This window comes from Ogataea angusta (assembly GCF_019207475.1).
Source record: "Ogataea angusta isolate 61-244 chromosome Unknown 61-244_NODE_6_length_652341_cov_89.526226, whole genome shotgun sequence".
NCBI lineage: Eukaryota > Fungi > Ascomycota > Pichiomycetes > Pichiales > Pichiaceae > Ogataea > Ogataea angusta.
The window spans coordinates 470,373-485,334 of NW_025065220.1; the positions used below are offsets into that span (position 1 = coordinate 470,373).

The 14,962-nt window shown below is 47.4% G+C and overlaps 9 protein-coding genes across 9 annotated transcripts; 5 read left to right on the forward strand and 4 right to left on the reverse strand.

The window, feature by feature from the left end:
- Positions 1 to 13: 13 nt before the first annotated feature.
- KL928_003308 (uncharacterized protein) lies at positions 14 to 748 on the forward strand (the record flags this gene model as incomplete). Its single annotated transcript, XM_043203881.1, has 1 exon — positions 14 to 748. One exon carries the CDS (start codon positions 14 to 16, stop codon positions 746 to 748), a length of 735 nt encoding a protein of 244 aa, XP_043059561.1.
- Positions 749 to 762: 14 nt separating this feature from the next.
- Positions 763 to 3,651, reverse strand: KL928_003309 (uncharacterized protein; the record flags this gene model as incomplete). The annotated part of the gene is made up of 1 exon (XM_043203882.1): positions 763 to 3,651. The coding sequence occupies one exon, from the start codon at positions 3,649 to 3,651 to the stop codon at positions 763 to 765; it is 2,889 nt and encodes a 962-aa protein (XP_043059562.1).
- Positions 3,652 to 3,833: 182 nt separating this feature from the next.
- Positions 3,834 to 6,621, forward strand: KL928_003310 (uncharacterized protein; the record flags this gene model as incomplete). Its single annotated transcript, XM_043203884.1, has 2 exons — positions 3,834 to 4,018; positions 4,545 to 6,621. 2 exons carry the CDS (start codon positions 3,834 to 3,836, stop codon positions 6,619 to 6,621), a joined length of 2,262 nt encoding a protein of 753 aa, XP_043059563.1.
- Positions 6,622 to 6,850: 229 nt separating this feature from the next.
- Positions 6,851 to 7,516, forward strand: KL928_003311 (uncharacterized protein; the record flags this gene model as incomplete). Its single annotated transcript, XM_043203885.1, has 1 exon — positions 6,851 to 7,516. One exon carries the CDS (start codon positions 6,851 to 6,853, stop codon positions 7,514 to 7,516), a length of 666 nt encoding a protein of 221 aa, XP_043059564.1.
- A 116-nt stretch (positions 7,517 to 7,632) lies between these two features.
- Positions 7,633 to 9,468, forward strand: KL928_003312 (uncharacterized protein; the record flags this gene model as incomplete). The annotated part of the gene is made up of 1 exon (XM_043203886.1): positions 7,633 to 9,468. One exon carries the CDS (start codon positions 7,633 to 7,635, stop codon positions 9,466 to 9,468), a length of 1,836 nt encoding a protein of 611 aa, XP_043059565.1.
- A 23-nt stretch (positions 9,469 to 9,491) lies between these two features.
- On the reverse strand, positions 9,492 to 10,451 carry KL928_003313 (uncharacterized protein; the record flags this gene model as incomplete). Its single annotated transcript, XM_043203887.1, has 1 exon — positions 9,492 to 10,451. The coding sequence occupies one exon, from the start codon at positions 10,449 to 10,451 to the stop codon at positions 9,492 to 9,494; it is 960 nt and encodes a 319-aa protein (XP_043059566.1).
- A 102-nt stretch (positions 10,452 to 10,553) lies between these two features.
- On the forward strand, positions 10,554 to 10,820 carry KL928_003314 (uncharacterized protein; the record flags this gene model as incomplete). The annotated part of the gene is made up of 1 exon (XM_043203888.1): positions 10,554 to 10,820. The coding sequence occupies one exon, from the start codon at positions 10,554 to 10,556 to the stop codon at positions 10,818 to 10,820; it is 267 nt and encodes an 88-aa protein (XP_043059567.1).
- A 21-nt stretch (positions 10,821 to 10,841) lies between these two features.
- KL928_003315 (uncharacterized protein) lies at positions 10,842 to 12,707 on the reverse strand (the record flags this gene model as incomplete). The annotated part of the gene is made up of 1 exon (XM_043203889.1): positions 10,842 to 12,707. The coding sequence occupies one exon, from the start codon at positions 12,705 to 12,707 to the stop codon at positions 10,842 to 10,844; it is 1,866 nt and encodes a 621-aa protein (XP_043059568.1).
- A 119-nt stretch (positions 12,708 to 12,826) lies between these two features.
- KL928_003316 (uncharacterized protein) lies at positions 12,827 to 14,947 on the reverse strand (the record flags this gene model as incomplete). Its single annotated transcript, XM_043203890.1, has 1 exon — positions 12,827 to 14,947. One exon carries the CDS (start codon positions 14,945 to 14,947, stop codon positions 12,827 to 12,829), a length of 2,121 nt encoding a protein of 706 aa, XP_043059569.1.
- Positions 14,948 to 14,962: the final 15 nt, after the last annotated feature.

Consider the following 14,962-nt stretch of genomic DNA (forward strand, 5'->3'; position numbering starts at 1 on the left):
CTTTGGGGACATAATGACTGAGGAGCAGAAAAAGACGTTGGAAGACTCCATCGCAGACTATCAGGAGTCTGAGGATGAAGACTACAACCCCGAAGCTAAGGACGACGATGATGACGAGGAGGAAGGTTTTGACGACGAACCAAAATATCGACAGCTTGAGTCCGGAGGTTTGATCCAGACTCGAAGGCAAAGACAGGCGGAAAAACACGAAAAGACATACGAAAAACCGGCTGAGTCCACAATCGACGTCGACTCCATATGGAAGGAGCTCAATAAACCAAAGGAACAGCCCAAGTCGGAACCGAAGAAGGACGGGTCGACTCCGTCGTCGACGGAATCCGCAGACACAGAGAAAATAAAGATCACCAGGACATATGAATTTGCTGGCGAGATGGTAACAGAGGAGAAATGGGTGGACGCCAACTCAGAAGAAGCCCGTGCGCATTTCAATTCCACAAAGCTCAAGGAGTCGAAAGAATCGAGTCCTGAGAGACTATTGCCGAAAAAAAAAGCACCTAAACGCAAAAGAGCCAGTCTTTTGGATGACGTTATAAACAACGCTTCGAGTGCCAAGCTAACGACACTGGAGAAGTCGCGACTGGATTGGGCGACTTACGTGGACAAGTCTAAGATCGGAGACGAGCTGAAATTCGAAAATAAGGGTGGCTACTTGGACCAACAGGACTTTTTGTCGAGAGTGAGCCACAGACAGGATACAAACTACAAAGAAGCCAAAAAACGAGGCTGATGCGTGTCGTCTATTCAGTGTACCTCTCTTCTGTCATTTAGCCAGTTGAGGAGATCGAAATACATATTGGTGGTGGTTTTGTTGGTCGGGTTCATTGCCCAGTCCTTCATGCTCTCGAAATAGACCTCCAATAACTCTGGAACAGTATTTCTATCAAAGGCCACCAAGCTTCGCACAATATACAGTGATAGCTGGTTGCAGGCAAGCGAGTGCGCACGGAACTTTGATTTGGTGGCTGCTCTTTCTTGTACTTCTTTCAAGCCGGCTATTAGTTCCGACTTGTTTTGTATAGACACCGTGATAGGACTTCTTGTAATTATCTTAATGAGCTTATGAGCTTTTTCGCCCACCTGTTTTTCCAAAGTTAGTGCCATTAAATCCAACAGCACAATGGCGATTTTCAGACTAGATATGTCACCTGGTCTCTTGGTGCAGAATATCTCCAGCAGGTCCAAAACGCGGTTTTTGAAGAAAATCATTAGTTCACGAGCATTTTGCACTTCTTCTTTCCTCTGGTTGCCAGATTTTGCTTCTAAGGCAGTAAGAGCCTCTCGGCGCTGTTTGAATATTCTGGACAGCGTAGAGTCGATAGCCATCATTTGCTCGTCAGACATACTTTCCACATCCGACTCCGACTCGTCAGACGAATCACTTGAGTCGCTATAGCTATCGTCGAAATTGGCCACTCCAAGAGCCTGTGCAAGTTCGTTAGTGGTCTTCCGGTCAACTTCCTCATGCTCGGCGGGATCCTCTGAGTCGTCCGTCACCACGTCCACAGACTCGTCTTCAAAGTCCGACCCCGATTGCTCTATCTCCTCTGAATCTTGTTCAACATCTTCACCGTCATTGCTGAACAGCTTTTCTTGTCCCTCTTTGTTTTCTTTAGTGAGCAACACCTCAAAGAGTCGCTGCAACTCGGGCTCTCCAACTTTGTCGACTAGATTCTCCCACACTGTAGCAGCCACCTTTTTCATTAACGATGATTTCTGAGTCAAATATGAAAGCACTAGATCCACCAGCGTGTCAATCAGTAGCTGCTCGGCGCTAGAATCAGTGTAATTTTCAAAGGCTGCTTTCAAGTCTGTTAAAATTGATCCTGACTCCTCATCGCCAGAATACAACTGTAAAAGTCCAACAGATAGAAGAATTTCAAATGATTCAAGTAGCTTTGACCCTTCAGAAGCTTTGAGCTCACAGATAGCCTCCACCATCCGGACACAATCCACTTTGAGGTCTTTGAGATCTTCCTCAAACTCCTGTCTGAGGACAAACTCTGAGTCCGAGAAATCAGAATCTTTTTCAACAAGTTTGCTCACAGCGTAATATGGCCAAGACATTTTGCCCTGGCTGTGGCCGCTCGACATGATTTCCAAAAGGATAGAATACAGTCTTTCGAGCGAGCATGTGGCCATTCTATCGGAGTATCTGTCGTCCGACTCCTTTTTCACATAGCTGTGTTCGATCAAATAATCAAGAACGTTCTCGTAGATCTCATTCTTGGAGATGACAGATTTCTTGGCCCTTACCAAGTGCAAGAGAGAGTCAAGTGCAAATATTTGGTACTTGATAATGTCCTCATTGACCGAATGCTCAAGTGAAATTAGGAATTGGGCAATCTCTGCAACTGTATGGTCATTATTGGCAGACATGATCAGCTCATTTGTAATCTTTGATTTCGTGAGTCTATCAAAATTCAAGGAAACCCTGAGGATACTTCTTAAGGTAGGGACTATTCTATCTTGGTTCACAGCGCACGATTTCACTAGATGAGTAAAAGTGTTTTTAGCCAATTTGTTGAGCAGACGATCAGGGTTAGAACTTTGATTGATTAATGTCCGCATAAGATTTGCAGACAGAACAACCTCGACTTGCCCTCCTTTGAGCGTATTAATATCAAGAACAGTATTCAAGACTTCGAGACCTTTGTATTTCCGTTCTGGAGAAGCTGATTGTGCAAAGAATTGGTCGTCTATGCAAGCCTTCCAGAATTCCGCTAGCTTGATAAGTTTGCCTTCGGTCTTTTGTTTTTTTGACTTACGCTCCTTCGGAGTGTGTTCCTCCTTGCTAGAGTTGTCTATGAGTTCCGCTAAAAGCGGAGTCCACACAAAATGGAGTGCTCTAGTCCAGTTACCTTTCTTCTTTGATTGGTCTTCGTCGTCTGCCACCACATCTATATCCTTCATTATTTTGGACAGAGTTGGCAGGTTTCCCTTAGCAAGTGGATTCCCATGCTGCCATTTGTCTATCTTTGCAAGCTCCATTATGTTTTGACGTCTTTCTGGCGGAATGCTCAATGCAACTAACAATCCCTCGGTTGTCAGTGTAAGACCCGCAGACTGGGTCTTTTGCAGCAAGTGAACAACGATGCTGATGTATTTTGGGTCCTGTGGTATTCCAAATGACAATAAGGAGCGGTAGATTGTTGCAAAACAAGCCTCTCTGATCCATGGCCTAAACAACGACAGTTCTATCAGTTTATCAATAATCTTCGTGTAGCTTTGAGTGTTTCCTGACTTCAAGTCCTGGTCTACAACTCTCGAGTTGAGAAGTGATTGAAGACCGAAAAGCTCTCCAAAAATTAGACTTCTGGCGTTCTTTCCTGTATTCTTGTTGCTGACTGAGCTTGCCAGTTTCTTGCTCAGATCTGCCAAAAAGCTTTCCACGTTGTATGTCTTCTTCACTTCGATCAGCTCATAAAGAATTTCACTTAAACACAGAGAAAACCCCAATCTGGCTCCCGCTCTCGAAGAAGCAAGACCCCTGATCAGTCTGTCGAGAGCATATTCCCACTCTTTTTGTGAGTCGGTGTCGCGGAGCTCCGTAATCAGCTGAGAAGCTGCCAAGATACGCTCGTCCTCAAGCTCAGACGCGAGACGGTAATAATGATCTCTGGAAACAGCCATGATGATCTATAAACAATGTCCAGAAAAAAATTAAGTTAATTCAGCAAAGTCGATCGACGCTCAAGTCCGGGGCTGGCGACTCATGGTTACGCAGCCTGGATAATTGTCGAAAAAGCTTTTCTTAATTGGACTAAACAACTGTTTCTAGTATTTACGCTAAGTTGCAATAGAACAAGTGAAACATGTCATCGTGGCAAAAGGCTGGAATCTCTTTCAACAAATACTTGGCAATTGCTGCCAGAACCGTTCAACGGTCTCTTAAAAACGATTTGAAAGTCGCAGCCGAGAAGAGATACACTTCCGATGCCAAGGTTCAAAAACTCGAGAAGGGCAACGTTGTTTCGACCACCGAGCTGGGATCCAACAAGTCTGCTTAGATAGATATGAATAAGACATGACATTCTTTCAGTGGACGTATCGGGGGGTGCAGCGGACACGATAGCATGACAACGTGGACATGACGGAGACGAACGACTGGAATACAACAAGCCTTGTCCATCTTTATCCGAGTGTCTCTCCATGCTTTTCAGACATCGTTGATCCGTTAGACCTCGTCAGATCTGTAAAATCTTGTAGCTTCGACAACAATTCCGTTTGAACGAGACTTTCGGTGCAAAGGTGTCATATCTACTGAAAGAAATAAACTCCCTTCTTCACCTCTGCTTTACCACGTTGTTCTGTTGTTGAGGGACAGCAAACAGATTTAGCGATTTTGTCCACATGAGTTTGATAGCACGATCGTTAATGATTCGTGTGCCCTCAAGGCCACTGGTAGGAGCCTTTGTCGCTCGCCCGCTCTCGGTAACAGGAATGCTGGCAGCACGAACTCGATCTCTACCAGTGCCTCTATGGCGCCCTTCGCTGGTCTCCACAACCTTTCAGCGCTCCTTCAGTGTGTCTCCGGCTCAGTTTCAGAAAACGGATCTGCCCCAAGAAACCCCGAAGGAGAAAGAGCCAAGGACCCTACGAGAACGCATCTTTGGTGTGGCAGAAGAAGAACAAACTGAAGCGGGCTTCTCGGAAGTTAGACGGCTGCTCAAGCTTGCTCGAAGAGACTTCAAGCTTTTTTCGCTTGCAATAGCCCTGCTGTTTATCAGTGCGTTCATAGTGATGTCGCTACCAAAGGTGACGGGAGAAATCCTCGATTCCACGAGACGCTACTCAAACCTCGAAGAAGCCCGATTTTATGGCCTTACGCTGTACCAGCTTCTTGCCGTGGTTGGTGGCATGCTCTGTGTTTACACGGCGGCGACTTTTGGCCGAATAATTATATTGAGAGTGTTGGGCGAGAAACTGGTGGCCCGACTTCGGTCGAACATTATGAAGAATGTCTTGAGACAAGATATGGAATTCTATGATAAAAACAAGGTGGGAGACCTCATATCGAGGCTTTCCAGTGACGCGTACGTTGTGTCCAGGTCGGTGACTCAAAACATGTCTGACGGTATCAAGCATTCTATCGTTGGAGGCACCTCCATCGGTATGATGTTCCACATTTCGCCGACACTTTCGATGGTTCTACTGGCATTTGGGCCTCCCCTGCTGTTTGCATCCTACGCCTACGGCATGAAAATCAAAGCTATCAGCAGGATGTTACAAAAGGCCACCGGTGGACTTACCAAGGTTGCCGAAGAGCAGCTCAACAACATCAAGACTATTCAGTCATTTACGGCCGAAACCAAGGAATTGCATCGTTATGACAACCAAATCAGGAACGTGTTCAAGATCAGCTATAAAGATGCAATGACGAACGCGTCGTTTTTCGTCTCCACGGGAATTCTGGGCCATGCTACCTTTTTGCTCACCCTGGGTCTAGGAACAAATTTGGTTTTCAACGGAAGCATGACCGTTGGTGATTTGGCAGCTTACATGATGTACACAGAATACTGTGGAAACGCCACTTTCGGCGTGGCCACCTTCTACACTGAGCTGTTCAAGGGAGCAGGTGCTGCTTCGCGACTTTTCGAGGTGCAAGACCAGGTGCCCAAAATTGACCAGGTCGTGGGCCCTAAGATTCCTGGGTGCAAGGGCCACATAGAGTTCAGGAACGTGACGTTTGCATATCCTACGCGTCCAGACAATAAAGTGTTTGACAACCTGTGTTTTGAAATCAAAGCCGGCTCTAACGTGTGCATAGTGGGCCCTTCAGGAAAAGGAAAATCCACAATTGCGTTATTGCTGCTCCGGTTCTACACCCCGAATTCGGGCCAGATCCTAATTGATGGTGTGGACATCACCAAATACTCTGTCCATTCCCTTCGTCAACTGCTTGGGTACGTCCAGCAGGAGCCTGTTCTCATTCCAGGCACTCTTTCAGATAATATCACATACGGCTTGCCACGGAACGTGAAAATCACCGCTGACATGGTTGAATGGGCGGCTGCCAAAGCCAACTGCGACTTTGTCTATCATTTCCCTGACAAGTTCAACACTGATATCGGGCCTAAAGGCTCGCAACTATCTGGTGGCCAAAAGCAAAAAATAGCCATTGCCCGGTCCCTGATCAAAAATCCTCCAATTCTTATTTTGGACGAGGCCACTTCTGCCCTGGACTCCAAATCTGAGAACGCCATAAACCTGACAATCACAAACCTCATGCGTGACAGGTCTCTCACCACCATCTCTATCGCACACCGTCTCTCAACTATAGAAAAATGCGATGAGGTGCTCGTTCTGGGCCATGACGGCCGGCTAGCAGAGGAAGGCAAATTCAAGGACCTGTATGCTGACCGCAACAGTATGCTCTACAAGCTGCTGAACGAACCCCAGAAGAAGAAGAAGAAAGAAGAAGAGCATGAAGACCGCGAAGAGGCAGATGACCACGAAGCCAAGGAAGACGGAGAAGAAATGGAGCCTGAAACCGACGACAACGAAGTGACAGGGGACGAGGTTACACGAGGTGCGTTCATGAAACGACGTGCAGTCCTGAATGAGGAGCATGAGAGAAGCGAACACAAGACTCTTACCTAGCACAACGACATAACTAATGACATATATAGATGAATAAATTGGATTCCGACTTATTCTTACCGAGGCCGATCGGCGCGTCTATGACGTTTGTTTTTTCACGCTGTTAAGGAAAAGGAATTAATGATGGCCAAAAAAAAAACCTAGCTGATTGTGTTTTCATTAGTGAGCTATACTATATATTGTGGTGGCCTCTGACATAGCCTGTCAGACAACTATACGAACCCCTAATATGAGCGCAGCAGCGATTTTACAAAAGGAGCTAAAAGAGCTCACCAAATCTCAGCCATCGTTTCGGATCCAGCTGGATTCGGATAACATCTTCCTATGGGATATTGGCATGTACATCCCTAATCCGAACTCCAAATACAACGGCGCGTACCTTAAATGCCAAATGCGTTTCCCTAGTAATTATCCATTTTCGCCGCCAGCATTCAGATTCACGCCACCAATCTTCCATCCCAATGTTTATAAAGATGGTCGGGTTTGCATTTCCATTTTGCATGAGGCCGGTGACGCATTCAGCGGAGAACCTTCTAACGAGACATGGAGCCCTGCTCAGTGCGTTGAATCAGTTCTTGTTTCGATTATCTCGCTACTTGACGATCCAAACATCAACTCTCCTGCTAATGTGGACGCCAGCAAATTGTTCAGAGATCACAAAGAAGACTACTACAACATGGTTGCCAAAGATGTCGAGCGGTCCAAAAAGGACATCCCTCACGACTTTGAGATTCCCGACGCCACCTCACGTTCAGAGGCCGACGAGTACGAAGACGAATGGTTCTATCAAGACGATGATGAGGACGACGACGAGATCGACGAGGACGACCAGAGCTTCATCGACGACGAGGAGGTGGAAATGAGCGAAGACTACGGAGAGGACACGTCCAAATAGACGGTTTGGGAGTGCGCTTTATAGCTAATACGATTGATATCTGGTGTTTAGGTTAATTTTTTGAAGAGTCTGTGCATTGTAGATATGTAGAAAAAATTCACCTGAATCTTTCTTCAATGGCCAAGAAGGACAAGAAGAGCAAGGAGGCCAAGAAGGCTCGGATAGCCCAAAAAAACGAGAAGAACGCCAAGAAGGCAGGTGAAAAGCTAAAGAAGCTTTCGAAAAAGGCTGGAGACGATCTAGAGGACGACGTCGATCTGGATGAACTACTGAAGCAGCTAGCTTTAGAGCAGCAGGAATTTGAGGAAGTTCATGTTGAAGTCATTGACAGACCGCTAAAGAGACTCAACGCCACGTTTGCTGCAAGCAACACCAATGGCCGTCGAGAGCTGGTTCTTTTTGGAGGAGAAGTTAACACGGGCCAGACAGTCCATTTCTATAACGATCTTAATGTTTTCTCCGTCGACTCGAAAACTTGGAGACGGTATGTGTCCAAGAACTCGCCGCTCCCGAGGTCGTCCCACGCCATGTGCTACCATCCGTCTGGTATCTTTGTGATGCATGGTGGTGAATTTTCGTCTCCCAAACAATCCACTTTCCACCATTTTTCGGATACCTGGATTCTGGACTCGCAGACCAAAGAATGGGCAAAAGTTGATGGAAAGGGTCCTCCGAACCGTAGTGGACACCGCATGGCGTGCTGGAAAAATTACGTGATGCTGTTTGGTGGCTTCCGCGATCTTGGCTCCCATACCACATATCTCAATGATCTGTGGCTGTTTGACATCACTACGTACAAATGGAAGCAGGTGGAGTTCCCAGCGTCGCATTCGATTCCAGATCCGCGGTCTGGACATTCTTTCATGGCCACAGACTTTGGTGCTGTGGTTTATGGGGGCTACTGTAAGGTGAAAGCTGGTAAGGGACTTCAAAAGGGCAAGATCCTGACCGATTGCTGGGCACTCAACATGAAGAGTGATCCTGCACAGATCCGGTTCGAACGTCGTCGCAAACAGGGTTTCCAGCCGTCGCCCCGTGTTGGATGCTCCATGCAGTACCACAAGGGCAGAGGCATGCTTTTCGGGGGTGTTTTCGATTACGAGGAAACAGAAGAGACTTTGGACTCTGAATTCTACAACACGCTCCTTTCGTATAACGTGGAGACCAACAGATGGTCCAATCTGTCGCTGCGGTCGAGCAAGAAAAGGGCCGCTGCTAAAAAGGAGAAGGTGGACAAAACTCGACAACTCGAAGAAATGCTCAACTCTATTCTTGCAAAACATAATTTGGCAGACGACGAAGAGGACGAAGCGCCTGTTGCAGAAGAGGACGACGATGAGCCTGAGGAGACGCTGGAGATTCGCAACCAATTGCCACATGCCCGTTTCAATGCCCTGACCTGTGTCGTGGATGACACTTTGTACATTTATGGAGGCATGTACGAAGTCGGAGAACAGGAGTTCAATCTGGACTCGTTCTACTCGATTGACCTATCCAAGCTGGATGGAGTTAAAGTGTTCTGGGAGGACTTGTCTGAGCTAGAGAAACAAGAAGCAGAGGACAGCGACGACGAGAGCGACGATGACGATGAAGACGATGAAGAAGAGCAGGAGAAAGAAGTTCTGGTGGCCGAGGAAGAAGAGGAGGAGCCTGAGGAGGAAGAGCCTGAGGAAGCAGAGATTCCTGACGAGCATCCTTGGTTGCCGCATCCAAAGGCATTCGAGTCGCTGAGAGCGTTTTATTTGCGTACTGGACCAGACTTCCTCACATGGGCCATCAGCCAAAATCCAGACCATCGTGGAAAACATCTTAAAACAAAAGCTTTCGCCCTGTGCGAGACCAGATGGTGGGAACGGAGAGAAGCTGTCCAAGTTGAGGAGGAAAGTCTGGAAGAGAGTGGGGTTACGGATGTTATAGAGAAAGACTTTTCAAAAGGACAGAAAAGAAGATAGACTAATAATAGATTAATAATACACTATGCAAAGTGGATACCTACTTGATGGAACGCGTACAGTAGCTTCAGAAAATCGGTCTGGTCCATCTTCGCCGGTCTACGTTCGCCAAAACCAGTCTCTGCAAGCACTTTCGTGACATTTTCCTTGACGACTGCGGAAAAGTCTGTCTTGGTATCCACCATCATCTCGCCTCTTTGCTCGCTCAAAATGGCAAGAAACGTCTTGTAGTTGTTCTCCAAAATCTCCAGGATCTTGCTGTTCCTGAAAGTTGCGTTGAGGGTTTTGTTTTTTCTGTTGAAACAGAACCTCAATAGTCCGTCCCACTCGTTGTAGTCAAGGTTGGGACGAGGAATTTTTGGCTCCACCTTCACCACAGATGACTCGACCTTGGGCGGAGGCCGGAAATTGTTCTTTCCCACCTTCATCACATGCTTCACGTTGGCCCACATCTGGGCGTTGGCACTCAGACGGTTGTATAAGGCATCTCCAGGCCGTGCTGTTAAATTCATTGCGAACTCTCGTTGGAACATGAGCACAGCGATTCTTGGCGGTCTAGGCATACTAAGAAGCTTGAAGACAATACCAGACGAGATCTGATAGGGCGTGTTCGAAATGCACACATCAAAATACGGTAAGGTCTCGAGTTTCATGAAATCGCCCATGATAATCTCAAGTTTCTTCTCATACGGAGTGCCCTGAACTCTCTTTGTAAGCTCAGCGGCCATCTTGGGGTCCACTTCTGAGGCAATAACTTTGCGGGCCTTTTCCAGAATTCTGACGGTCAAGTTACCGGTACCCGGACCAATCTCTAGCACCACATCAGAGGGTCTAATTTCTGCTTTGTCCACTATACCTTGGGCTATGAGAGGGTTTTTCAATATATGCTGACCAAGTTCTGTGTTAAATTTGAACACCTTGTTCATCTGGTCACCAGCAGGAGCTGGCTTGGTGGCAAACTGCTTTTTGGCAGCTTTAGGCATGATCTATAAATTTTCCTATTATTTTTTTTTTTCGCCTGAAATAATTTTTGAATAAATTTTCCGGCTGTGCTAGAATAAGATGGGGTAATTAAGTTCGTCATTATGTCAAGCAAGAATACCAAACAAAGCTTCACTGTTGATCCTAAAGATTTGGCTCGAGTTAATGCATACAGAAGAATTGGAGCAGGCCTGATCTTTATGGCTCTGCCAGCTATCGAAATCTACAGAAGAATATACCTCGATAAGGAGAGAAAGATACAACAGGGAGAGTACAATCCGAAGGAAGGGACCTTGCGGCTCTTCTCTGAAGAAGAGAAGCTTGAGAAGTTCAAGAACAGCTGGATGACGAAAATATTTGGCGAGAAGTAGTATTGCAAAATCTACTATACATTAGAAAGTGTCATTATCATAAGAGGCGACTCGTCGAGGATTGATGATACCCAGAGACGATGTCGCTCGAGCTCTCTGTTTTATCACTCGTAACGGTGTTGGCTGCACCATCATTGTCGGGGACTTGTGTATATCCAATGCCGACAGCGGGCGTGTATTAGTTTTTAACGGTGTTGGATGAATTTTGTCGAGCAGCTTGGATCGTGGAATACAGCTCGAGCTCCGCACTGGAGGCATCGCGTAGTGCTCGCCTCTTATTTTGGAGTTGAGAAGCGACTGACGAGACTCAGGACGCACAGGAAGCGGAATTCTGGTCACATGCGACTTAGAAGGCTCAATATGTCTTCTAAACGTTTCGTCTCTAGTCGTTGGCAAAGGAACTGGTAATGGAATATATTTGAGCAGCTTGGTTTTTCCGGCTTGTTTCTGAACGCTTGGTCTGTGAAGCTTTGCATTAGGCGTGATGAAAGGATCTGACTGAGAAAGAGACCTCATACTTCGTGGCGAACGCTCTTTGATGTCTAGTTGTTCCACTTTCTCAGCAAGGTCTTCTTCTGTGTCTCTAGATGTCTCGTTCTCTTTGTCCTCGGCCTCGTCCATTAGTCGTTTGAGAACAGAGTTGCTGGACGCGGTGCGGAAGGAGACTTCAGACTCGTCGTCTTCCAGAATATCAAATTTGAGAGGACTTCGCTTTTTTGCGGATGTCGGGTTGTACTCGATCAAAACTGGCTTGAGCTGGAGAGCGTCAAAAAGCGATCCTTTGGATATCGCAGGTGCTGAGGCCATCGACGGGCTTGGTGAGCTTCTCTTGGATTCATAATGTTGTTCCTGGAGTTGCAGATATTGTGCTTCCATTTCCTTTTTCTTCTCAATCATACTCTTATCGGTAATCAGTCTCTCGCCTGTTGCACGCTTCAGAATACCCAATGACTGGCCTATAATTTCCAAATTGCGCACACTGGAGCTTCCCAGACAATGCTTGACAGCCATCTCGTCCTCGAGGTCCTCTAGTGCTTGAGAGATCTCCCTCATTAGAGACCGAAAAATGTGCTCCCAGCGACGGTCCACGAGCTCGCGCGAAATCTGCTTTAAGGCAGACCTGAGCTCGTGCACCTCTTGCACAAGGCCCTCATACCTTGATATAAGGTGCATGATTGACCCTGGGTTTTTGTGCATCGCCACCTCTCCATAGCTTTCCAGGGTCTGAGGCACAATTAGCACGGCCGCCTGAATCGGGTCTACTCTGCCCTCAAGTTGTTGGTACAAGCCCAGCAAGCGCTCATCCAGACAGGTGAATGTGGGCATTCGCAGCTTGAAGCTCTCGCTCTGGGTCATTTTGGCATTGATTTCTTCCAATTCGAGCTTGGGAAGCTTCTTAACAGGACTGGTGAGAAGCATCTCTTTGAGCGTTCTCAGGTCCTTAGAACAGTCTTGAATCTCGTCGCTAATCGACCCCAGCACCTGTTCATCCAGCTCTGTGTATCTGATGGCTACATGCAGGTTTTCCAAGTACGCCGAGATGTGCTTTTTAGCTGTAAGTAGCTCCTCACACAGCGGTTCCAATTGATTAACGGTGGATTCCAATCCTGGTTCTGATTCCAGTTTTGATTCTATGGCGGTGACCAATGCGGCTAAAAGCTCGTCAGATTTTTGGATGCACTCATTCACTCTGGTGAGAGTGTCTTTGTGTCGTGCATTTGCGCTCAAGCTAGAGAGCGTATCACCCACAGCCAGGAACTCGTGTATGAACAATCGGATCGAGTCCACTGCAGCTTCAACCTGTACCCCATCAAACAGGGCGACCTGTTCTATTTGGAGTTCCTGGACGCCGCTGCAGCATTTCTCCAGTTGGTCCAACCGCTTCATTAAATTGTTCAACTTTATCAATCACTTTTTTCTCAACTATATTTGTTTACTATTTCCCTTAATAGTACTGCGGCTGAAAATTTCCGAGCCAAAATATTGTACAATCGAGGTTTTGGTTTTCAGCTAAGATGTGCCTGTCTCTCGTACATCTCCACTATCTGCTCGCTTGTCGTCGCGTCCTCGACACTCTTATCATCTCTGATCCGCACAAACCGTGGAAACCTCAACGACACTCCCTTGGACCCGTCGCCCAAGAAACTGTAGCCGCACTTGTACAGAGGACTCTCTGTAAAGTCCGCCACTTTCACCTCAAACAGCGTTGTTGGCTCAAACCAGATATCTGGCGCTGCTCGCGGATTCGTCTTGTCGTACACAAACGACGCTTTAGGGTTGTCCAACTGTGTCGGTTTTAGTCGTTCAAATAGCGAAGCAAGAATCTCATCGCTAAAGCCAGTGCCAATCTTGCAAATCGCCTCAAACTCGCCGCTATCTGGGTTGTAGCTTGCCAGCAAAAACCCGCCGTACCCTCCAGTGCGCTTCCCCTTGCCAACATATGCGCCAATGACAACCAGGTCCAGAGAGTCTCCAACTCCCTCCAAATAATCTTTTTTCAGCTTGAGCCAGTTCCTCGATCTTTTGGATGGCTCGTATAAGCTGTTTGTGCCATTGAGCGTTTTAATCATCAGCCCTTCGCAGTAGTCCCTGACCGACTGGTCAAGAAACTTCGTGATGACATCAAGGTCGGAGGAGTCGAGTTTCTCAGAGAAACGGAACTTGCCAGGAATAATCTTCAGGTTGCCGTACATGTACCGTCTGCGCTCTTTCAGGGACTTCTGGATCAAAGACTCGCCGTTGTATAGCAGGATGTCAAAGGCAAACAAACACACCTGCACCGTTATGTCTTCTTCCCTCACGTCCTTGCGCTTTCGGGTGGACAGGATCTGGAACGGGAGGATCTTTTCCTGCTTCTTGTCCCATGCCACACACTCGCAGTCCAAAATAAACGATCGCACCTCTGGATTAAGCCTCTGAAGCTCCTCAATGACCGGAATTAGGTCTGGATATCTTTGGGTCATGTTCTCAGAGCTCCTGGAGTAAACCCGTAGCGTTCCGTCGGGTAGCAAGTGCACCTGTGCTCTTTCACCGTCGTATTTGTACTCGCAGGTGAACTCCTGGTTCTCAAACTGGTTGAGGATCTCCGTGATGGACTTGGTTGGTTTCGCAAGCATCGGCTTGAGCGGAATGCCCGGCTTGAGCGTGCAATGCTCCATGAGGTTGAGAGTTCCGTATTTTATCGCGCTCTCGATGATCAGCTCGTAATTGGGAGTCTGCGAAAACGCCTCTTTCATCTGCTCCTCAGCTTCACTTAAAACCGCAGGAGTCACTTTTTCACCTCGCTGCTTCATCTCGTGCTCCACCAGAGCCTTGGCCAATGCAACCACCACCGACTTTTCGGCAAACTGGATGCGCAACGTGCCTTCCAGCGATCTCATTAGGAACTTGGCCTCGCGCGAGTCGCAGGACGTCAACATCTTGTTGATCATGGCGATTTTTTTGTTTTGCGAAGAGGCCCCCGACATGCTTGCAATTTGCTTGAGATTATTAAATACCTGAGACACTGTCAACGGTTGCGGCTTGAACATCAAGCTTTGCTTCGATCTCGACTTTTGAGCAACTAGTCCGATGTCGCCGTACTCGCCGAGATCTTTTTTCAGCTGCTGCATCGAACGGCCTGTTCCTGTGGCCAGTGCTTTCATAAGCAGAGTCTCGCCTAGTCCCAGCTCAAGACCCTCGTAATCTGGGCAAACTCTATTGATGGTCAGGTAATTGACCTCAACGAGGTTCCGTATCTGGTCTTCCTGGGTTTCGGAAACGTCCAGCACATGAGAAAACATCTCAGAGGCGATCTCGATGCACTTGAGTCTTCCGGACTCTTTTTCTAAAGCCTCAAACACCTCGCACAATTTGCTATATGGGATGGGTTTCCCGACGGCCAGGTCAGGGACCTTGACCTCGGGTTCCATCTTGAGGAGCTCTGTGGCGTCGGTCAGCCGCTCCTTGGCGTTTTCAGCGACATCTGCAACGGAATCCTCTGGCGTGCTCTCCTTTGTGTCGTCGCTTTTGAGGGCCTTTTTTGATGACGTTGGCGACGGACTACGCGATCGCTTTTTGGGCATGGAACGCTCGCCCTGAGAGCCAAAAAACCGAGATAACGTCTGCTGTTTTTGGGTGGCCGTCATGCTTCTTATTCCTAG